General features: G+C 40.7%; 1 protein-coding gene across 2 annotated transcripts in view; it reads left to right on the plus strand.

Annotated features, from left to right (window-relative positions):
• MCTP2 (multiple C2 and transmembrane domain containing 2) overlaps positions 1–24,290 on the plus strand; it is a 117,755-nt gene that overhangs the window by 33,137 nt on the left and 60,328 nt on the right. The window contains exons 6-13 of one of the 2 annotated variants that reach the window (XM_021537921.3): positions 504–646; positions 1,447–1,523; positions 2,949–3,060; positions 4,964–4,999; positions 13,341–13,505; positions 14,842–14,972; positions 21,416–21,602; positions 22,362–22,455. In XM_021537921.3, coding sequence (XP_021393596.1) covers positions 504–646; positions 1,447–1,523; positions 2,949–3,060; positions 4,964–4,999; positions 13,341–13,505; positions 14,842–14,972; positions 21,416–21,602; positions 22,362–22,455 — 945 coding nt within the window. Of the gene's footprint in view, positions 1–503; positions 647–1,446; positions 1,524–2,948; positions 3,061–4,963; positions 5,000–10,989; positions 12,157–13,340; positions 13,506–14,841; positions 14,973–21,415; positions 21,603–22,361; positions 22,456–24,290 lie in introns of those variants that run through there. The other variant, XM_021537922.3, reaches the window with a different exon arrangement.

The following is a 24,290-nucleotide window of genomic DNA, read 5'->3' on the forward strand; positions in this document are numbered from 1 at the left end:
TTGGCAAAGTGACACCAGTGATGAAATCCTGACGGGTATTTTAGCTATTGTTACTGGTTTCCTTGGAGCTCCTATCCCAGTTACGATGCTTTGGAGTTTGGGTCCTTTGAATACATTCCTAGTCACAGGACCACATTTTCTCTCTTCCACTGTGTCATTAGTCGGCCTGTAAATAGTGCTTCAGTGATGCTTGTTTGCTCTTTTACCAAATTAAAATTTTATCAGAGTTGTTAAACAGCAATTAATGTTCTTAAGAATAAAACAACAGATCAAGCAAACAATGAAGATTTTTTTGTTGCCTGCTTTCGGGCAACTTTCTGATTCTGTCTGTAGATTTCCTGTATGAATGAGCAGTTTTTATACAGGTAATTAAGTATATACATGTATCTGTAAAATAGGTAATTACCATTAACTCTTTTAAATTATTTTATGAAAATATAATTTAAGGTTGTGGAGTTGCATACAGTGCTGACACTAATCTATTTTTAAATTAATTATTACAGGTACAAGTGACCCGTACGTGAAGTTTAAACTGAATGGCAAAACCCTTTACAAAAGTAAGGTAGTCTACAAGAACCTCAACCCAGTTTGGGATGAAACTGTTGTGCTGCCCATACAGACCCTCGATCAAAACCTCTGGATCAAGGTAAGTTTCGGTCTCAGTTTTTTGAAAGACTGGCCAATATTTTTATAAGCAATTATTTTCAACTTTGGAAACATATTGATTTTTATTCCCCGTAGCAGCACGGCATAAAACACAATCCAGTTTAAGAGCTTCAGCAATTTCAAATTAAAAAGCACATATGTCTTTCCCAGATTTTACTTGCATGTTTTGCTTTCCGTCTGCAAAAACCCAAGTTTGAAATAAAACTCCTTGACTGGATCTGTTTAAAGCTGAATTCTCTCTCTCCCTCTCTCTCTCCCACCCTGTGCTTGTGCAAACTCAGTGAAACCAAGGGCAGTTTCAGAAGCACGTTTTAGGAGTGTAATTTGGCTGGGCTGCACAGAATTATTACCTGGGATGCAGCCGTGACAAGTAGCAAAGCCTTTTCTGGTTATGAGTAACGTTACAGTTACCAGAACCACAAGCTACCAGTTGTGAGCACTAATTGCTAAAACATCTGTAAGCACAAGTACCTGATTTTTGTGCAGCGTTTCATTATGCTGTCGTGTGGAGTATAAAGGAGCAGGCACAACCCATAGCAGCACACATGTCTCTGTTTACATAATATTAAGAAGATACTTTCAAAATGCTGGTTAAATATTTAGCTAAAAATACAAATTAAAGCGGGGAGATGGAAAGTGATCCCTGAATTATATCTAAGCTTTGATCTTTCAAATACAAAATTGAACTGAAAGGGCTTAAAATATCTGTTCTTTCATCGCCTGGGATAAAACTGGCTTATGATGTGAAAATTGGAAATATTTGTCTTATTTTGCCACCAGGTGTACGATCGTGATTTAACCTCTTCAGACTTCATGGGTTCGGCATCTGTGGCTCTCACTGAACTTGAACTCAATAGGTAACAGTTCATTTAATTAAGGGTTATTAATGCAGCTTGATTGAGAAACAGAGCGAAGTGGTGAAATGCTTTTTTTCTGGCTTGGAGTTTTTCTATGAGTGAAAACTTATTTTTGATAGAAGAGCGGGGATTTAAAGAGAAATCATTTGAGATAAATCTTCTGCACACGTTTTTATGCACCGGATTCAAATCCAGCCTGGACAGAGCCCAGTTCTGGGACTAAGAATTTCTGTGTGCAGCATTGTTTAGGGAGAGCTGCACCAGGACAGTTTATGGAGGTGGGAGAAGGTTTGGGACCTCAATAGGTAACAGTTCATTTAATTAAGGGTTATTAATGCAGCTTGATTGACAAACAGAGAGAAGTGGTGAAATGCTTTTTTTCTGGCTTGGAGTTTTTCTATGAGTGAAAACTTATTTTTGATAGAAGAGCGGGGATTTCAAGAGAAATCATTTGAGATAAATCTTCTGCACACGTTTTTATGCACCGGATTCAAATCCAGCCTGGACAGAACCCAGTTCTGTGACTAAGAATTTCTGTGTGCAGCATTGTTTAGGGAGAGCTGCACCAGGACAGTTTATGGAGGTGGGAGAAGGTTTGGGACCTGTCCTCAGCCCCACAGGGTGCCTTCCTCTGGGGCTGAGGAGCGTTTTTTGCCTGGCTGCTGCCAGCACCCCTTTTCCAGCCTCCCCCTCATCCATCCCTGCCTGCAGCAGCTGCAGCTGGCCCTGATTTAGTGCCGAGGCAAGCCCTGTGCCTTTTGTCTGCTGCTGCTGCTTGGGCTCAGTGTGGAGCTGGAAGCCAGGAATTCAAGTTTTAGTTGTTTCTTTTATACTCCCTTGCTGTGCGATGACTTTTTTTTGGGGGGGAAATGAGTTTTCTCAGTGTGGGGGGTGTTGTAGCTCTCATTGCTGTTGTATCTGAATTTATAGAAATGTTCATTTGTTCATGAGATAGTGCCATCAGGTAAATACCAGCATTCCTGTTTTCAGCAAGGGAACAGAGTCATAGAAGGGGATTAAAAGCAGGCTGAATAAGTATCTCTGGAGTCAAATACAAACCATTTAATATTAGAAGATTCACTCGGATGAGTTTCCCTGCCACTCTTCTTTGCTGTGTAATAGAGGTAGTAGTAACTTAATTCAGTGTGTACCTGCATATGGAGAGTTATGAGTACTGAGCAGTGCTATAGGAATACTGTGCTGCATTATTAAAAGAGGGGTGTGTTTTGTCAGAACCAAGAAAGAACTCTCCAGATTTCCCATTTTAACATTTAAACTCAATATTGGGAATTTCAGACAAGAAGCTGAAATTTGCACAGCTCAACCTGACCTTTAATAATCAACTCGAGTTAACTGGAGTCAATAAATGCACAACTTTTTTGTTTTCCTTTTTTTTTTTATTTTTTTTTTTTTGTTACCTTGTAGAACTACTGAACAGGTTTTAAAACTGGAAGATCCCAACAGTTTAGAAGATGACATGGGAGTGATTGTATTAAACCTGAGTCTAGCAGTCAAGCAAGGAGACTTCAAGAGAAATGTAAGTGGCTTAGGAAATCAAATTTATAGCTGGAATTTGTAGGGGGGAGAAAAGAAGAGCTGGCATAATCTGATTTACTGGGAAATGCCACCTTTATTTTCATCCTCTGAGACTCAATATTGAAATCGAGATGGAGCATAACTTTAAAAAAAAAAAAAAAAAGCCTTGTATTTAGCTGGGTTAAAGTTGTGTAGACATTTGTAGCTGGATGCTTCTGTCTTGTCACTGTGATGTGCACTGTGGCAGTACTCTCTGTGCTCTGGGCATGTGTCCAACACTGCAATGGACAGGTTGAAAAAAAGCTGTTATATATTTTTTTTTAATATACTTTTTTTTTTTAATCAACAATGAAAATACTTATCCATGTGAAATCTAAAAATTGAGCTTGGATGTTAAGACTTAAACTGCCCCAGTCCTGTGGAGGAGCACCAGGCTGAGAGGAGGTGGTTGCTTGTAAAACCCTGATCTTACCACTGATAATTTCTTCACTGAGTTAATTGAACTTGGCTCCTTATGCAGAAATGTGGTGATTAGTGATATTAGAAATGCAGAGAAGGTGGGCAGAGACTGGGAACACAATAACTGAAGCTGATAGGTTTTTTTTTCTTAATTTTAGGTCCTGCATGTGGCTTTTTTCTTCTATTTTTAAAGTTTTCTCCTAGTGTTGTATAAAGCATGCACCACACACAAATATTGGTGAACTAATCCTGCTCTTGGCCAGCAAGGGGCAGAGTCCCAAGATCAGGCAGTTACTTGGACTGTCTTAAAAACCAGACTTAGTTTTAAATATGTGTAATGCATATTAAGAGAAAATATTTCTACAAGTTTTCTGCAAAGTCGAGTATGAAACTTGCTGTTTACAGCACATTAATGAATTATAGGTGTGGAATTCCAGCCTGAATGGGATTATTTATAGAAACATAAATGTTTGAAGGGGTTGGAAAGCAAAATGAGAAGAAGTTAATGTGGGATATCTGCTGTTCATTATTTATTTTTAAAATAGATGCCTTTTTGAGAATTGTAAAACCTTAATTAATAACAAGGTAATGATTTAGCTAATTTTACCTTACTGTGTGATTATTTGAAAGCTTAATGACAATATTTAAAATAATGGTGTATTTATATGTCTATATTTTAGATGGCTTTTATATGGAATGTGAACTCCCCTCTAACTTGTACAATCAACATTGTTGGCATGTGTTACTGAATTGCAGGAAGGGGTGAAGCAAAAATGTAAAGTTATTTTAGCAAAAAGTCAGTTTAGTCAGAAGAATCTCAGGAATTCTGGGATTTTTATTAAGGCCTGGGCTAAAGTGGACCTAGCCAGTGAAACAAAGCTTATTGGTTTAAATAGCAGCTTTTGGTACTCTCAGGTGCTTAGTTAACATTCAGAGTGTAGATGATAGAAGAGCTGGTGCACACTGTAATTTTTTTAAAAGACAATGTTTTAAGCCCTCGTATTTCAAATGCAGATAGCTCGGCCATTTCCAAAGGAGTCAGAACAGTGAAATAGCTCTGTCCACATTAGCACTTAACAGCAAGATGATTTTTTTCCCCTTTTTAAATTAGCTTACTGTAGAACCAGATGGCAGCAAAAGTATAAGCCATGTTTCTTACTAATGGCTCTGGGTCCCTCCACTTTTTATTCTCAATTACTTTTTTTTTTATTGCCTCTTTTTTTGGTGCAATGCAGGTATTTTGAGTTTGTTGATTGTTATGTTCCATGAAGCAGGGAAGGTAGATGGAGATGTAGTTGTAGATTTAGCCCTCTATTTTGTAATAGGCTTTTCTATTTGACAAGCTTCTGTTTGAATTGTTTTACTAAACACTTTCCCCGTTTTACTCCCTACCTGTTTCCTTTCCCTGGGTTCTCTTTGGTACAATAATGGGGACTCATGAACAGAGATGGTCAAGTCGAAAGAAAAGAACTTCATCCAAGGTAATACTTTTTTTTTTTTTTTTTTTTTTTCTTTACTTAAAGAAAATTAAGGTCCCCTCCCGTAATTTATGCCCTGCTCTGAAACAGGCTAAACAAAGGAAAACTCAGAAGTGGTAACCTGTCACAATGTGCTGACTGTGGTAACCTTTGCTTTTTCGATGTTTCTGTTCATCGCGATGGGAAATTGCTGTTGTTTCCCAATTGTAGCTGCTGTGGCAGTGTCTAGTGGCAAGTGAACGTAAGACCCCATTCACAAAGAGCTGTAGAAAGAGAGAAAAACTTCCTGTACCAAGGAAAGGGGTGTAAATTAACCAAAACGAGAGGAGCTGTGGAGGGTTTGAGTTGTTTCAGAACAGCTGGATGGACGGTGACTGGTGCAGAGCTGAACGAGGCTCTCCAGATCCCCGTCTGTCTTTGGGGCTGCCTCTCACCATGGGTGGAATCCTGTGAGGCAGTATTTCTTCTAGTTGCCCCTGTGGGTTTTGAAATTCCTTTTGTTCTTGGGATGGAGGCTGAGCAGGGAGTTTTCATTACCTCCATTGTAACAGGATTTCCAAGATTTGTGTGTTGCCACATGTCCGTGTAACTTGTTTCCCTTGGTCTCCTGTAGGATCCCTGCAGGCTTCCATTACTTTTATATTCCTGTATCATTTTTGCATTAGATTTTAACTTGTTCAGGAAACAGACTGTGGCTTTTTATGTGTTCTGTAAAGCTTTAATTTGCTATTGAGTAAATAACAATGATACAGACACTGTAAGCCACACTACCCAGCTTGAGAGCTGTACAGTCTCAGCCTCTGAAAAGCAAAATTTGGCTCTTAAGATGAGTGTGTTCTCATGATATTTTCCCTCTGTAACTATCGGTTTGTGCCTAAATAAATTGAATCATTAACCTCCTCTTGTTTTATTCATTACAACTGTGGTGTGCTGTGTAGAGGAGCCAACCATCTCAGGTACTGTGCCAGCAAGAATGTTTTTGTCAATAGAAGAAGTGCAAAGTACAGCCTTTGGAGCCCTGATTGCAGGGATATTGTAGTACTTGGAGCAGAGAGCTGCCAGGACTGCCTGAATGCAGTGATGATAGACAGTGATGGAATAACTGAAGAGCTTATCACTTCAGTTTTTAACTAAAACTCTGGAAATTACTGTGCCCTGGCTCGGTCAGTGTTGCTTGATCCCCATCTTTCTCACACAGCTGTCTCTGGATGCTGGTTGGCTTTGGGACCTGGGAAAGGGAGTTGGGTTTTTAAAGTCAGGTTCTTTTTCTTCAGAATAGCCAAAATTCTCTTTTGGTTGCTATTACTGTAAGTTTTGGGGTGGGTTTTTTTTCCCATTTCTTTAGGTTTTTTTGTTTGTTTTTTCTTTTTGCTTTTATGCCGTATCTCAGTGCATTTTGTATAATTTTTTTACATACATGTTTTTGGACTTTTAGCTGTCAGCCTTTCAGCTCTCAAGACTCTGTCTTGTACCTTACCACCTTTCAGAATAAAATTAAAAGTTGCTGAGGCGTAGAGCTGATTTAGGAGACATGAAAGTATTGTTTAAAAGGAAAGAAGCTTCAACCCTGTGCTCTATTCTGTTCCAGTCACTAGAGGGTAGGAGAGCTTCAGTTCTTCCTGGGGAAGACACAGTTCATGCTCCAGTGTGATCTCTAAAGAAAACCTCTGTGACCATCCAAAGGCAGTAAAAAATATTTCCCAGCATGCGCCGGAAAAAATCTGACAAAGCAGTATTTCCTGGTTTATTGATTCTGCTACTGCACTAAAACACTAGTACTGTACATCAATAACCATCTTTAGTTAGGAAACTCTGCTCTGTGGAAGCAGTACTAGCAGTTTGTGGCAGAACATAAAGGCTAGGAAGAAAAATTGTGTGCATGGGGAATATAGGTGTCTAGGGAAGGCACAAGAGGTTATGGAAGAATAGCCAGAGAGTATGATGGGGTAGAAAACAATGTTGCTGGACGAGATAAAGATACAGGAATAAGGAGTGCAGGGGAAATGGAGAGAGCTCTGTAATGGATACACAAGCTTGTTTGTTTTTTGGCTCCTGAGCTGACTCTGGTTGGGTGTTGCAGGAGGAAAACATAGTATACTTTCCATTTGAGCAACATTCCTCCCTCCAGGTTTAGGCAAATAAAAGTTTTCTATTTGAAATAGTTTTTCTGGGATTTTTTTTTTTTAATGTGCTGAACTGCAGCTGACCCCTATTGTAATATTTAGCTTTTCCTCTTCTATAAATACAGGGAAAATGACTTATTTTAAGGATGGACAAAATGAATATAACTTTCACAGCTGTTTTTTAATCTGTATTGCCTACATGAAAGAAATCTGATTATCCTCTAATTTGACCATTTTGTGTTGTCTTAATGCAGATTTGGCACATCAGTGTCCTAAATGAGTCTTTTCACATTAATCACAGGATTCTTGCTGACTTCCCAAATTTACCCCAAATGTTGATGGCATTGATACCTGTTGCAGCTCCATGTCAGACTGGCAGCAGGGCTCTTGTGGATACTGTGCTCTCTTCATGTGTGTTCTCTGAGCTCCCTTGCTTTTTGGAGAAAGAGCTGCATTTCAGACAACAGCAAAAACAGTGCCAGCACAAGATCTCCAGTCCAGCTCCAGTAGCCTCATGGTCATTACAGGGAGTATGCAGGAAGGATTCCAGCAACTCAGTATGGTCTTTTAAATCATTTTGGAGCAAGAGCTGTTGAACTGTATGATTTAGGTGTCTCTTGATTATTATGAGTATATATTTTTCACTGCTGCTGGAAGGGAATCATTGCATGTTTGGGCGGATTCCCCAGGCATGGGCAGCACATTCAGATCCCTCATTTTTCACGGGAGCTGAGAACAGCATTGTCCTCAGTGGGAGCTGTTCTCAAGAGTGTGGCTTTCTTCTTTTCCTCGTGGAGGGTGGCACTGCAAAGGGAAGAGGACGCTGTTAGGCAGCATTAATATATTCACTCATGTCTGTGTATTGACATGCTCTCCCCTCTGTTCTGCTTTTTTCTGGGGCACAGAGGGAGTTGGAAGCTCTCTGCTGGAGCCCAGCATGCTGATGCTCAGTACCCTTGTTTGTCCCGGGTGGCTTGAGTCTCACCCTGAGTGCCCTGCACGCTCTTTCCAGCATTTGCACAGCTGAATAACCTTTAAGTGTTGAACATCCAGGAGGCAGATAAGCAGGTCTGCTTGGGGTGGATTGACCTGCAGCAGTTCAGTCCTGAAACAAAAGCGACGGAATTGCCACCCTGATAGCTTAAGCTGATTGAATAAATTGGCTGAAAGGCTGACCGGACCCAAGGGCTCCTCAAGCATCTCATCGAAGGGGAAAATCCCTCACTCTCCTTTCTTCTTATTTTATCTTTTTTTTTTTTGGTGTTCCTGTGTGGGCTGTTAGGTTTCATTTTTGTCTGCCTCGTTGTGTTTGGCTCTCTCCCCCAATCCCCCGTGGGCAGCGCGGAGCGCGGGGACTCGCTCGCCACAGGGTCACAGTCGTGGTGCCAATCTCGTGTTGGTTCACTTGCCTTTCCCGCCGCCCTCTCCTCTTTCCCAAGGGGAAACTGCCTCTGCTGAAGTGGTTTCTCTGCCTAATGAGGAGAGGTCCAAAGAGTCCTCCTATTTGTGTGTTGTTGTTTTCTCAAATGGCAAATTACGTGGCCCAGTTTTGACGTTGACCTCTTCACAGGGATTGCAGCAGGCTTTCTGTTGTTCTGTCTCATCCTTTTAAATGAAAGATGGGAGAGATGGGCTCACTTCACACTTGGCCACCTCGCCGTGTCATTTAAATGTACAATTTTTCTGCATCTCTTTATTGCTTCAAAAACAAGTTTGAACTTGGGGCATGTATGTGTGTGTCAGGAAAAGAGACAGATTTGAAAGCAGCCCTGATGCACCAGAGGGGATTTGCTGGGTGCCTATAGAGGGACATTATAGACAAATGGAGTTATCAGGGAGACTGGAGCTCCTAAAGGATTTTGTGAAGCTGGGTCAATGAGCCGGTTCTTTCCCCTCCAAAGCTCTGTCATTCTTGTTCAGCTCCTGTATTTGGCTCTGTGAAGGCAGAATATAGCCCACCTGCTTATTCTTCTATTTTAAACCAGAACCTGAAAGTGATAAAAAAATTGAAAGTTGATGAAACTTTTATATTCATTTTGAAACCAGGAACAAGATATTGAGAGTGGTGATGTGAGGCACTGATTTTTAATTTTTCTGTTCAGAGATGGGGAATGTTTTCTGGACAAATGTCCTTTCTAAGCCATTGGGAGAAAAACCATCTTCTGGTCCTTCTGCTTTTTCTTCAGAGATTACTCTTTACTTATTTGATGAGTTACAATCCCAAAATCTGCAGTGGATATGGGTTCTTAGACTTAAAAAGCATCTAGTTTGTTTTAAGGAATAAAGATCTCTGGATATTTTTGTGCTTATTGTCTGATTTTTTTGTTGCTGTTTTGTTGCTGTTGCCATCCTGGCTGGCTTGTTTGAGGGATGTCTTTAGTTCCAGGTTTTATCCATTTTACAGCGGTGAACTACTCATAAAGGTGACCTTTATGGTGTTAATGCTTATTTGCACACAGAGCCCAGCCAAAATCAGAGCTCTGTCTAGAGACAGCCCTCAAATTCTGGTCTCAGAGCTACCTTGATTTCAGAAACGATGAGGGGAAGGAATATGCAACTTTGTCCAATGCCTTGTGCTTGGGACATGTGCCAGCTTCCATCATAAATCACTTGTTTCTTAATTTCCAGCCCTGTAGCCTGGTCCCAGCTTCAGCCAACTTTTCTGTACCTCGGCAAGGCACCTTTACTTGGGTCTGGGATGTAGCCAGAGTGTGAGCAGAGAGCTTACAGGAAAATACAGCAGGAGAGGCCTGAAGGACCTGGCATCCAGTGTGGGAGCCCAGCTGGAAAGGGCTCAGGTTCAGCAGGGGAGGAGCTGCAGTACCAAAGTGTGGAGGCATCAGGAGCCTGGGAGGTAACATCAAAAGGAAGAGCTGAATAGATAAATCACTTCAAAATTGTCACTGATTAAGCAGTTGTGTCCTCATTTTCTGGCCAGCATGGACCAGGGCTTTGGCTTTTCTGGTCTCATTGTGAAGGCAGGTGAGGAGGCTGGCTGGAGGCAAGGAAGAGTGTATGGGGTGTTTTTTTCAGTGCTTGTTTTGCCCGAGTAACTTTGTTGGACTAAAGGTTGTGCTCCTCTGTGCTCTGCTCTGCAGTAGTTTTGCCAACTCAGAGGGAGGCTGTGAAGTTTAATCAATTAGCTCTGTGTAAATCAGTTTGAAATGAGTAGGTGTGGGGTATCAGAGAGGAGGTAAGACATCTAAAATAAATAAGGCAATATCATTTTCTTGTCACCTGGGAGGCATTTTCCATAGTGCAGACTTCCCTAGGCAGCACTAAAGTTGACTCATTGAAGGCCTGGGTCTGTGGGTCTACCACACATCTGATTTTCCCCAGACGTGCTTCCTTCCAGAAACTGTGAGTGGAATCTGAGACACTGCCTGTTTCACTGGGATTTCCATCAGGGTGGTCAGAGGAACAGCCTGCCAAATACCTGGGGAGGCTGGAGAGGTGGCCACAGAGCAAGTACAGAGGGGCTCTTTGGTGCTACGAGGCACAGGAAATGTGCCAGACCTGCTGAGCAGGCTCTGTGGGGGCGACCTGGGCATGTCCAGGAAATCCAAAGCATTCCTCATGTGCCGTGTCTTGCAGGGGTGTAAGACAAGCAGACTTCCCATGCTCAGTTTGGAGAGAGCCCTGTGCCAGTGGCTGGACTGGGGGAGGTGGGAAGCTCTGGGAGTGGTGGAGCCTGTTTGGGGCTGCTGCAGGTCAGCACCGTGCCCTGAACCAGTTGCAAACATCTTGGCTCCACTCTGCAGTGGGATGCTCTCAAGTGATGCTGGATCTCATGCAGGTCCTGTTAGCACACCCCTCTTCTGAGAGGAGCCCAGAGCAGCTGCAGAGCCAGAGCAGGGGGTGCACGAGGCTCTTTTCTTGGGGCCACCTGTTTTGGGAGGTCAAGGTTGGTGCACTGCAATGTGTTCCAGTAATCCTGAGTGCAGGTGCTGATTTTTCCAGGGGCTGTGTGGGATCCAGGCTGGTTTGGGTGCATCCCAACACTCCTTTGAACTGTCAAGTCAGCAGCTACAAGGGTGGGGTTATGTGTGCTGTAGAGCTGGGGTAGGAAGGTCCCCAACGCTGAGTGACTCCCTGAAATACTGGCCTGGATGAAAAAAAGAAAAGAATCCAAGTTTGATTTGAAAACTGAGTGATAACAACTGTCTTTTGTGTTCAGCCTGGAAGCTTTGAAGAGAGCTGGATGCTTTGTTTTTAAAAGAAATTGTAACGTGGATTATAAACTTCATCTGTTTTTTATTTTTTTTAATTTTTTTTTTTGTGAACTAACATCAAATACCTCTTCCTCCTCCAAGGAAGGAGCAGGAGGGGGAGGGAAAAATCCTTGCTCCTAAAGCAGCAGAGTACATCACATCAAACATGACTATGTTAAATACTAAAATGTTCAAAGTACAAGCGAGATAGATAAAGGCTTTGATGGGAAGTGGATATTTCCCAGGGACATTACAAGCAATAATCCAGATGTTATGGTGTAATGCAATGAGTGTCCATGGATAGATGGGGAGCTCAAGCCAAGCAGCGCCTGCTGTAGGCCTTAGCCCTCCACTCCCATGCTGTTACGCCATATGGAAGCAATCTCCAGGCCCCCTTAATAGCCAGCTTTGGATTCCATTTTCACAGGGCTCATAGAGCTAAGTGGAGCTGTTTTATGGACAAGTTAGATAGAAGCCTTTCCAAGATAAACATCCAATTCGAAATTAGGACATACCAAGCTGCAAAATTATTTTAGGGCATATTTCATGGAAGCACTGCCATTTTTCTAAGGCGATTGCCAGACTGTAGAATGCCCTTTGATCCCTTGTGGACATTACTCCCTTTTTTATAAAAAGGATTTTGAAATAGTTGCAGTGTTTAGGGAGGAGTATATCTGCTGGGACTTTGAAGTATGTCCATGGGAACAGTCATGCTTTAGCTTTTTGGCCCAAAAGACGAACTTTAAAAAAAAAAAAAAAAAAAGAAGAGAAAAGAAATTACACTGCAGCTGGATTTATGAATCAAAATCTCGTTTTCTTTTTAAAGGTAGGAATTTTTACCCATTGCGCCAGGAAAGCCAAACAGGGTGTTTAAATAGAAGTATATTAATATGCTTGTGGGATTCAGAATTCGGTATTTTAACCAGTAAAAAGCAAGTAAAAAATTTGTGAGTTCACCACCTATGATTTAAGAATTTTGTTGCCGGGTAATTGATCCATAAAAAGTAATCTTCAGACATCAGGTGCTTTTGCAATCGTTTTATTTAGCAACAACATTTCTTACTTGCTTTTAAAGCTAACACGTCCTGTTTTAAAGTGACTTGTGAAATCTTCTCCTCCGTCTTGCTCCCACCTGTACATGACATGATTGAAGCTCCAAAGTGTGGCGAGTTAAAAGTTGCTGCAGGAGAATAAAATATGGCAGGATTTTTACTGCAGGAAGAAGGGTATAGCCTTGAGTTTTAATGTTTCCAGCTCACTCCCCCCAAATAAAGGCCTATTTAATCATCCTCTGTCCAATAAAATATTGCCAGTTAGCAAACTGTTAGCGCAGCCGTGCTGCACAAGATGAAGCTGCGAAGGTAACAAATGTGGCTACCAGGTAACCATAACTCCAGATAAAGAGCCTGGTGGTGTCAGTGTTTTTTCAGCAGGCATCAGTATTTTTGATTCGTGGGCTCAGTTTCTGGAAGCAGGAACAGCAAAGTTAGCAAAGAGCTAAGGCGGGCGGCTGAGTGATGGGGGGAGGTGGAAGATGCTGCTCAGCCTTTCACCTGGCTGTGGGCTTTATGATCCAGGTCTGCCTCCCCAGAAAGGACAGACCCACATTTTATGGACATAGCTGGAGAGGTTTTAAGAGTTTACTTTAATTTCTCCCCTGTTCTGTTCCCCATGGCTCTCCTGTGCCTTTCCTGAGCCAAGGTACCAGACTGCTCTCTGTGCTCGAGGTCTGCTCTAGGCAGAGCTCAGCCAGGGTAGCTGAAGGTGACTTCTCTGGTGGTTTAAGCAAACCCTGCTGATTTTACTGTGACACTGAGCACCGTCCCTTCACAGGGACTGTAGTACTGCTGGGCAGAAAATCCATAGCATCCTACTGCCTTCCGTTGCCTGCTTACCCTTAGGGAAGTATGGTGTCTCTTACACTCCTGGTGTTCTTTCATAGCACAGTTAAGGTGAGCATGAAAATGTGTTTGGATCTTGAAACATTCCGTGTTGTGCCTCGCTTTTCAGTCGAGTTTCACGCGGAACCTGCGGCTCTCGGAGTCCCTGCGCAAGAACCAGCTGTGGAACGGGCTGGTCACCATCACCCTCTTGGAGGGAAAGAACATGCCCAGAGGGGGCTTGGCAGAGATTTTTATTCTCCTCAAACTCGGGGATCAAAGATACAAGAGCAAGGTAAGTATTAAGGATTTCTTAAGTTGTCTGAAGTCAATAAGGTGCTTGGTGTTTCTTTTAGTGGTGTTGCTACCTCAGATGGAACTATTCATTATACTCTTTTTGATAAGTGAGTTCAAAATCAGGAGACCAGACTAGAAGCATTAACATTTTGCTCTGTTTTGATGCCAGTAGAGAAAGAGGAAGTTAATAATATTGTGTGTTATCAGTGTTTTGTGCATTTAACATACACATCATGTTGATGGATGTTTGACATTAATATGAAATGAAATAAAGCTACATGTATCACACATGTGTTTTGTTCTCTGCCAATACCGAAGTTGGACTTGCAGTGCTGGAAAAGCAGACCTGAAATGGTTTCCAGTGCGGGGAAATTATTATTCTTTTAAAGTACTTTTTTGAAAAATATGTTGCATATTGCAGAACCTGCCCCCCAGACAGATAAAATGTTCCATGGTTCTGATACTAATTTTTATTCTTCTAGGCTGTATTTATCTGTATACAGTTCAGTTATTTAAGATTCTAAGAAATGGATGAGGTTCCCAAAGATGTACATTTCATCTGGAAAGTCTAATAAGAAGAAAGGCTATAATTAAAATAATACTCTTTTGAGAGAGCAAGAGCTCTGCATGTCATGAACTGGAAGTGCAGAGGAGGAGAAAACAAACCTCCTCCTGTACAAAATGTACAGAGCAAGTTCATGGAACATAACATTTGGATGTAGGCTCATCTGAAACCCGCACTCTGTCCCTCACATCAGACCTCAAACCAAGGTCATGATATGCTTTTTATTTAGAAAAGTAGTTTTGAAAAATAACAAATGGTTTAGTTACTTTAGAATAAATAGATGTTATTCCCATTGCAATCCCTTTTTTATGTGTGTCTGTAATGGTCCATAGATGTTTTGTGAATCTGCAAGACTGAGCTGTCTGCTTGATACAGAAGGGTGAAAAAATACTGCTTTGGGCTCCTTAATTCATTCAAATCTGTTTCTAGGTGATTGTCCTCAAAAGAGTTATTCCTGATTTCTTCCAGTGTGTGATGGTGAATGATGACCGTGGAGCTGGTGGGGGTCTACCTTGTATTTTAGAATTTTCCCAGCCATTCATTCAGATGGCAACTGTATATTTATTGTTATTGAGAGGGAGGAAAGAGAATATTTAGGAAGATGAGACTATATGTAATGGGCTGGGGAGCTTTGGTTGGAATGACATTAGTACTCGATGCTCTAACATCCAGCCTTGTTCTGTAGTATTGATTTTTTTTTTCTTTTTGATATACTGTGAAAATAAGTACTGTTTAAGAAAAGTAAATATTATAACTGCATGTTTTCTAGACACTGTGTAAGAGTGCAAATCCTCAGTGGAGGGAACAGTTTGATTTTCACTACTTCTCTGACAGGAAGGATATGTTGGACATTGAAGTGTGGAGAAAGGATAACAAAAAGCATGACGAGCTTTTGGGCACGTAAGTTGGGTTTGAGTTAGATTTTATTTTTGGGGGGGGGAGGCAGAATGGGGTAAGTGCAAAAAATAAAGTTATTTTGATTATTTTCTTAAATGAATCAATTTGTTTTCATTATCAGCATCATAATGTATTTTTCTGTCCTTATTCCAGTCATGTCCAGGTTATGTTTACATTATGCTTATTAAAACCTGTTAATAGGTAATTGATTAGCCAAAATCTGAATGCAGAGACACCCAAGCTGCCTCTAAAACCTGAGATACTGTGGGAGCTCAGTGGCATCAAGAGGCAGGACTTTTCTGTATTTTTGTGGTGCTATTGCTCCACATCTTTATGTGCTGTGCTGGTGCCAGCCCAGAGATTTGTGCTCCTTTTGAGAGTAGTGTCCCTTTTCTCCTCTTTGCACTTCAATGTTGTGTTCTTCTAAGATTCTTTAATTCCATTCCACTCTATCTGAATTTGTACAGTGTCATTTTCTTAGTAGTACCTCTCTCTTCCCTGCTTTGGCTTTCAGCATTTCCCTGACCCATCTCCCTAAACAACATCTGTGCTGTTGTGGACAGGCAGCAGCACCACACTCTGCTGGACACCCTCTGGTCTGTCCATGCTCCTCTGCTGGCAGGATCATTGCCACAACTCTCAATTTCCTGAGGGTGGAAAACCTCCCTGCAGTTGTTTGCTGCTCTCACCTGGCCAGGGTTTCACAATGTGCTGACTAAATAACTCATAAGAACATTCTCTTACTTCAGGCATTCAAATAGTTTGAGCCTATTCACTGAGAAGAACAATGCCCTTTGGCTCTACAAATGTTTGTGGTTTTGCAGAGCAGGAAATTCTTTCTGGCTGAGTGCTGTTGCTCATCACATGGAGAAGTGGCTGAAGATGAATCTGTTCCTTCCATTCTCACAGTTACTTCCATTACTTCTGATACTCTGTTTAGAGTTAAGAAATAAAGCAGTGTTTGCAGCTTGCCTCAGGTCAGTCTCTGATGCTGGAACAATTCTTCCTGAGGTTTTTCCCCTTTATTTTAATTTTTCCCTCGGCTTCCCCCGACTTTTTTTTCCTACTGGTTTCTGGCAGGTGGTGTTTAGTGTGGCAAAAACTATCAGTGAAATGCTTATTCTGTTCAGCACTGGTGAGGTCTGTGTGGTAGATTTACCTTAAAGTAAAGGTAGATCTTCCAGGGTAAATCCCTGGAAGTGCTCAAGGCCAGGTTGGATGGGATGGGACCCAGAGTAGCCTGGTCTAGTGGAAGGTGTCCCTGCCCATGGCAGGGGGATTGGAACAAAATTATCTTTAAGATCCCTTCCAACCCAAACAATTCTGTGATTCCATGTTTAAATTTATTTTTTATGTCTATGTGGAGAAAAAATGTTTTGCTTTTGTTGTCTTAAGCACAGCAAATTGGCTGTAGCATCAAACCAGGAAAAAAATACACTAGGTTTTGAAGAGCATTTGCAAGAATAGGTAAACACCGAGTGCATAATAACAAGTATTGTTTTTACAGTGTAGAAACTTTTTGGCACCCTATAAATAATATTTTATGAAGGGTTCAGATGCAGTCTAATCTGGAGAAGGATTCTGTTGGAAAAACAGCATTATGAGGTGCCATGTTTATTGTCTCCATGATTTCCAAGTTGAGTTTTGAGATTTCTGGATTTCACAACATCATTGTAAGAAATATTCTTTAGTAAAATGTTTGTGGGTTATATTCGGTCATTACACACAGCAGTGCAGCCAACTGCCCTCAAATAATTTGCATGGCTTTAAGGAAAAAACAAAATTTTCTGACTTAATAATTTTGTGGTCAATTTATGAATAGAGTCAGAATTCATTATGGTCCCTTCCAGCCGGTTCAACCTCCAGCTGCGTTGGTTAAACCTTTAAATATATGCATGTTTTTAATTTTTAAATGAAGTTGGAGGTGCTCACAGCAGAGTCAAATCTGATAAACTTTTGTGGCACAAAGACTCATGTTAACTCCTTTAGACCCAGGATTTCAGATAATATGGATGCCTTAAGACTCTGGAATATGGTTCTTCTCCCAGGCACAATTTGTTTTCAAGGCAAAATATTGTTCTTGAAATAGGACCTGAAGTGTCTGTGGAGAGCATGGAACACCTAGAATAAGGAATGCCTTGGACCTCTGGTGCTGAACACAACCACCTGGGGTGTTTGTCTGCTTCTGAATTAGTGAGGAAACATTTCATGTCACCTTTCTATCACTAAACAAACCCTCACTGTCAGTGCACATCACAAGCTAAATTATTACATTCAGCCTACCTGCAGTCTCCTCAGAGTTTCAGCTGGGTCCAATTTCTCTTCCTCACTTAAAATCCCACAGCCTTGAGTGGTTCAGCTGCAGGCTCTGACACTGAGCGCTGGCTGCATTTTGGTGCTGGCTGAAATAATCCCTCTATTTAGTCTGCACAGGACTGTTCGTAATGTTTATTGAGTGCTTTTTGTGTCCTTTGGGAGAAGAGGCATGCTATAAACAGGAGATGATGTTAATGTATATGAATAAACAAAGGTGTTAACGTGTGCAGAATTTGTCCAGGCTGAGTTAAATTGTTTATGCCGGGTTGTTAGAGAGTGTTTCTGCATTAGGGGATATGTGCTGGAAAAAGAGATGCTGCAGAATGTTGAAGGGTTTTCCTTCACATATTTACTTCAAGAAAGAGATTTTACAAAAATTGCTAAACGTAAGACCATGAGCTCTGAGACTGGAGTGCATCCAATATCTTTGTGATGAATGCCTCCAGGAAACTGTCTTTGCAATAAGAAACAACCCGTGTTTTAAAGGCTGTGCTGTTGGGATGGAGCAGTAAAATCCCCATTATGGTTGCAACCAAAACCTTCACTTAAATCTCACCAGGCTGTAGGATGAATCAGAAAAAACAAAATTTGTCCATTGAATAAGTCATAATAAGACCTTATTAGTTGTCTCCCTGACACCTGGCATTTGAAATTTCAAGTATTAACCATAGATACATCTTTCTGTACTTTCTGATGATTCTGATCTCTTTTGTGAAGGGCTTTCAAGAAATCTGCAGGGATTAAATTGGCACTGTTGTGTACAGATTTTTTCGTATGTATTTATATATATTTAAAGATTCCTGTCATAATTTGATTAACTGTGATTGGGAAAATGAAACACAACCCCATAGCTAGTAAGAAGCTAGCCTTGGCACCTTTTAGTGAAATTTTAACATGTGCTACCCTTATGAACAAATATTTTAATCCCATATTTACTATGTACTGTTCTCATGTAGTATTTCTCTGCAAAATGAATTTAAAAATGGGGGGAAAGGAAGCTACAGGTGGGGGCTTTAACTCAGAAGAATAGTCTTAAATGAAAACTAAAGCTTTACAGGACTAGAGGCTAATACAGAGGTGTAGACCTTAATACTGATCAGGAGGAGGAAGGAAAGCATTTAATTAATTGTGGTTAAAAGAGAGAAAAGTGATACAGTTTTGTGCATAATGCATTCTTAATGCAGCCCCTATGGCTTGTGCACTTGTGTGAAAGATTATGTCTGAATTTAATATGTAATACAGCAAAAGATGGCAACAAGCAGGATTATTGTATCCTAAGACAGGATTACTGTAGAGAATTTAACTCATGAGATCACTTGTATCACCTAAAATACAAATGTTCTGAGAGTTTTGCCCTTTGCAGTCAGAGCAGGCCACTTTTAAACAAAAGGGGATTACCTCTGTTAGTTTGATTCTGTGCCCATCACGAGTCTCTCACCACTCTCCCGTGACATAATTATGTGTAGTAAGATCTTGCAGATAGAAGGCTGAGAAAGAAGGAAAGGAAACGTTTCTGTTTCACGAGAATGAGGGAAGTAGTTTGGAAATCATTAGACTCGTTTTAAGAGTGTAGAAGTGTTAGTGTGGAAATTGCTGAATTTCTATAGTAAATTGAATGTCTAATTGTTTTACCAAGCTGCATTCTCTGCAGTCTGATTGTATAACCTAAATGAAACGAATTGTCTTTTTTTGTTGTTTTTTTTTTTCTTAAGCATTTTGCCAGTGCAAACGTGGATTTTCTTTTCAGCTCCTCACAAGAAAATATAGGCATACCTTGAGTGAACACAGATGTTTTAAGGAAAGTTAGTTTGCACAGAAATCAGACATGATTTGAGGAAGAAATATTTACACTCCACCTCCTGCTGTTTTCCCCTCCACATGTGCATCCCTCTGAACCCCACACCCTTATGCTCTCCATCTTTTCTTTAACCTTATGCAAATCAAATTCTTTTAAGAAGAGAAGCAATTCCAAGTTGCCAAAACAAGATAGAATTATATTTAACTTTGCCTTTGACATACAGTGGAGTTTGAGGTTATCTATTGGTGGGAGATGCCCTGTTGTCCGAACAAGTTGTGTTTTTTGTCTTGCTCCATGGAAAGTTTTAGACATAAAAATGAACTGCAGCTTTTCCCAGTTGTGGACTGCATTGAGTGGGTGGTGTATGAAATGCTGATGTGGGAGACATGGCCTCTGCTGCCAGCTGAACCACAGAGCAGCTGGGTGACCTTGAGATTTCCCCTCTCCTTCCTTCAGTTTCTGCATCCAGAAAAAGAAACAAAACAAAAAACTAAACTCCAAGATAAGGATACATCCCCCTTTTTGTGCTGATACCCAAAGTATCACTGAAATTGCTGCAGCCTGAGACACAGTGGTGTTAATGCAGCCAAGGTAAGGTTGACCTCCAGTGTGGAAGTGATAAGGGCTTTTTCTCAGAAAGAAATAAGGTCTTTTTCTCTCTCTCTGTTGTTGTTTTGTTTTCCTTCCCACTGTAACTTTTCCTGTCATACTTTTCTGAAGAGTCTAGGTGTAGCAATGAGCTTTAAATGCAACCTCTCACACTTGGAAATGGTGTTGAGAGGCAGCCTACGTGCTGAGCAGTCTTGGTACTCTGCCTGGTTTATTTTCCTTCTCTTTCAAAGCACTTGAAAGCAGTTAATAAGAGTAAATCTGAAACCTGTTGTACCTCCAGAGCAGTGGAGAGATAAGAGCACACTTAAGGCAAAGTCATTCCCGTTGATTGTGGTCAGAGGAAGCTTAAGGAGTTGTGTTTTAATACACAGAGCTACTGGACAGCTTAGAAACTCATCAGAGCAGTGGCTTTTACTTCATAACATGGTTTCTTGTGTTCTCAGGCTGAAATGTTTTGAGATTTTTTTTTTTTCTCTTTTTTTTTCACCCCCTTTAGCATTCACAGAAAATAGGCTGTTAAGAAGCGGAAAGCATGCAATTTATAGCAGATGGGCATAAACTGCTCCAGCTCTACTACTGGAATGGGATCAATCAGGAACACTACATGCACCATTTACCCAGAAGAAACACACCTGGGGGAACCCTGTGGAATTTTAGCCTATTAAGACAACACCTTAACAAGTTTAGTTTAAATAAAAACTTGTCGGCAGGCATTAAGTGAAGCAAAACCCTCGCTCTCCATCAGCCACTGCCCATCCCTTTGAGGAATGTTCCTCCTCTTGCAGTGTGGCAGCAAACCTTCTCCTTCCTTTTATTTTTTTTTATTTTTTTGTGTTTGTTTGTTTTGGTTTTTTTTTTGGTTTTTGCCCTTTTTCATCTGTAACTTTTGCTCAGCCTCTTCTTACGAGCCAAGCTTCATGGAGGTTCAAGAAAGTTCCACTCCATTTACTGGACTTCTAAATAGAAGGCATTTAACTGAGCCAAGTGATTAGACTTTTTGTTGCATTTAACCACTCCCTTCATGTGTAATTGGCTGCCTGGTGATCTCTCTGCTTTAGCCCATACTCATATTTTATTGTTGTCTCTTTATGAATGTTTCTTTTTTATCCTCTTTATTTTTATTTTTGGGGGAAGCATCAGGTTAATGATACATATTACGTGCAAGGAGTGGGTGAGGACGGGACTTTTAAGACAATCCTTCCCTTTGGGAAATATAACAGTACACTGAAAATGTAGCTCTTGTAAGGCTTGTAAAAGAGATTGGGGCATACAGTATAATGTAGCATAAAATGGAGTATGTGACTTTAAAGCAACTAATCTATTTTAGGCTAATGTTTTAAATTTTGCATTTGCCCCTTTTCCTTTCCCTCAGGTGAAATTGAATTGTGTTTCAAATCTATCACAAAACACTGGGGGATTTTAGAGGGGAAGTGAGGCAGGCCAGAGTTTAGTTTTCCTTCTGTACTTGCAGCCCAAATGTTTTACCTCCCCTTAGCAGTAGACAAACCAGAAAGCAAAATCTGACAGTAAGGGCAATAGAATCTGCCTAATTGGATTCCCATGTTTAATTTTGGGATGTTTTAATTTTTTGCACTCTTTCCATCCTGAAGAAGCAGAAGGTTTTGGTGCCTGCTTGCTGCTGAAATCAATATAATGTTGCTTTATTATTTTTTTTTTACCATCTCTTTTCCCTTATTAACCCGTGGCAATATTGTTCCAGGTGCCATGTTGACATTACTGCCCTGCCAACAAAGCAGACCAACTGCTTGGAGCTGCCTCTGGAGAAACACCCAGGGTCCCTGCTGATGCTGATTGCTGTTGCCCCATGCACAGGAGTTTCTATCTCTGATCTGTGTGTCTGTCCTTTGGCAGACCCCAGTGAGCGGCAACAGATTTCTCAGCGTTATGTGAGTTTGTATTTTTTTAATTTTTTTTAATTTTCTTTTTTATTTTCTGGTTTTTTTTTTTTTTTTTTTTTTGTTTTGAAATAGTCAGAATTGCAGAAAAAGGAAATTCTCCAGTCGTAACGACGTGTCCCCTACCAAAGAAAACAAATAAGTGGAGTAGTTGCATGTTGACTGACAAGGAGATTGGCAGGGCAGATAGACCCTAGCAATTTGGCTGTTTGTATTTGTTGAGTTTTAAACTGTTGTAAACAATGCAAACTTGAATTGTATTAGGAGAGTATCATGGGGAATGAGACACTGAATATCATGAAGAGATAATAATATACTTAGCTTTATTCCCTCCTTTGGGAAGGTTATTTTCTGGACTTTAAATGTTGGGAGATAAAGCTTTGTGATGGCTTCCACATCCTCAAAAACTGGTCAGGATGGAATAAGTGTATTTCAATTGGTACCTGGGGTGGTTTAGATTGGATATTAGGAAACACTTCTTCACCAAAAGTGTTTTTAGCACTGGAACAGGCTGCCCAGAGAAGTGGCTGAGTCATCAGTGCTGTAGGTATTTAAAAGATGGGTAGATGTAGCTTTTAGGGACATGGCTTAGTGGTGGGCATGGCAGTGCAGGGTTAGTTGTTGAACTGGATGATCTTTGAGGTTGTTTCCAGCCTAACTGATTCTGTGATAAGTTATTTAGTGGTCCAATAGTGTCTGTGTCTTACTGAATTACAAGCAAAATACATCTCTATGCTTTTCTCCTTGCAGTGTATTAAGAATTCCTTTCGCGACATAAAGGACATTGGCTTCTTACAAGTCAAAGTTTTAAAAGCAGTGGACCTGATGGCAGCAGATTTTTCAGGTATTTTATTTCTGTTTTGCAGCATATGATGCTGTAATATATTGCAAATGATCAGTTGATCAAGGAAAACTAAATCATCCCATCATCTCTCTAGCACTGAAACCTGCCTCAGGGAGCTGAGATACCAAGTGGCTTTGACTGCCAAAAGTGTGTGGGAAGGTCCAGTGGATGGATATCTTAATTTCCTATTAGACCTGAGCAATCTGACAGATAACTTTAAGACAGCATATCATGCTAAGTGATTTTTCTATCAGGAATATGTAAAGTAAGAGTTGATACACAGTGATGGTACCTGCAAAGCAGAGCCTCTCCATGTTCTATCAGGTGTCTTGTGAATTTGGGGCAAGACAGAAAGATGTTGGGGAGTCTGATGTGGTGCTGGGTGTGGGGGTTTGTCACACAGGCTGTCACCTGAGAGAAAAGTTGTCAGCAACGGGACTGCGAGTGTGATGCTTTCTCTTTGAGCTTATTTGAGGCTTCACTTTGGGATGACCTTTTTGGTGCTCTTACTCCATGAAAAGTATGGATTTTCCACTGAGCTGTTCCTCAGGTTGTGCTTGGTCCTGACAGCAGTGGACACTAACACCTTTTAAAACCACAACTTTATATTGTGCCTCTGGGGGAAGTCTAGGAGGTTGATACTTCTCTGTAGCAACTGCCTGGATATTATTATTTTTATTATCATCTTCTCCAGGATTCTGGAGACCTTTTAATTCCCCTCTCTATCTCACAGCAGCTCATAATTCACAGGCACAGCATTGTGTGTTGTGTATTTGCTGACACAGTAATTTTTTAAAGATAACTTGTTGATAAAGGCATGAAAGATGGTAGAGGGAAAACATTTTTGCCCCATTCCCTTGTTTTTGTGAAGGCATTGTTACATAAGAGAATGCTGCTCCTGAAAAAGGAGCAAAGGAGAAAACCCACTATTAATTGTGGTACTATTTTAGGGTTATATTCAATTTACTGCTAATCCTCAATTGGGAAAAAAAATTGTTTACTGCAGAGAGCAGTACTTTAAAGAACTGAAGAACTTAATTTGAAAAAAAACCCAAAAAACAAACAAAATCTTGTCAATAATGAAAGTAACTTGTAAAGAAATGCATATCTAAATTGACATAATATAGAGGTCCATATGGAATTAGGAGTGTAACTGCACCTTGCTGACTAATTTAATTTGATATGTTTAGCACAGGAGAACAGCCCCAGCTTTGCCATGTGCCAAAAGTTTCATCTAGAAATGCGTGGAGTTTTAATATAGACAGAATTCGTGGAAAGAGCTGAGCCCAGAAGGTTATTTACCCTCTGGAAAACTTTGCTGATGCTGAAGCAGTTGCATCAGTGATGGATTTCGCCCCCTCTCCCTCAGTACTCAAACAGGAGCATGTGGGTGGATAATGAACATTGGAAGAGACACGCAGGTTCTTGATTCTGCAATTCAAAGACTTTTCATACAGAGTGTGTGATACACATTCCTTGTGCATAGCACAGAATGAAATTCTGCTTAAGTAAAAGGTTACTCAGTCTGTCATTATATTCAAAATAACCCAGGCTTTGAGCCTGATTCATGAAGCAAATGACAAATTGTTTTTCAATGGCAGTGCTGAAAATATCCTAGTATTATGCTGTAATAGACCCACCAAATTGCAAAAGGATGCAGCCATTTTAGGTAAAAATAGCATAATTTCTGATCATGAAATGAGAGACATAAAGATTAATTATCTGTTCTGAGCCATTCATAAATGATTAGTGCAGCAATTATGGGCTTCCATAATAGAGCCCTCCTAGAGCAGTGCCATATTTCCTGCATTGCCAAGGAGACTGCTCAGATTTAT

This window comes from Lonchura striata, chromosome 11 (assembly GCF_046129695.1).
Source record: "Lonchura striata isolate bLonStr1 chromosome 11, bLonStr1.mat, whole genome shotgun sequence".
In the NCBI taxonomy this organism is placed as follows: Eukaryota; Metazoa; Chordata; class Aves; order Passeriformes; family Estrildidae; genus Lonchura; species Lonchura striata.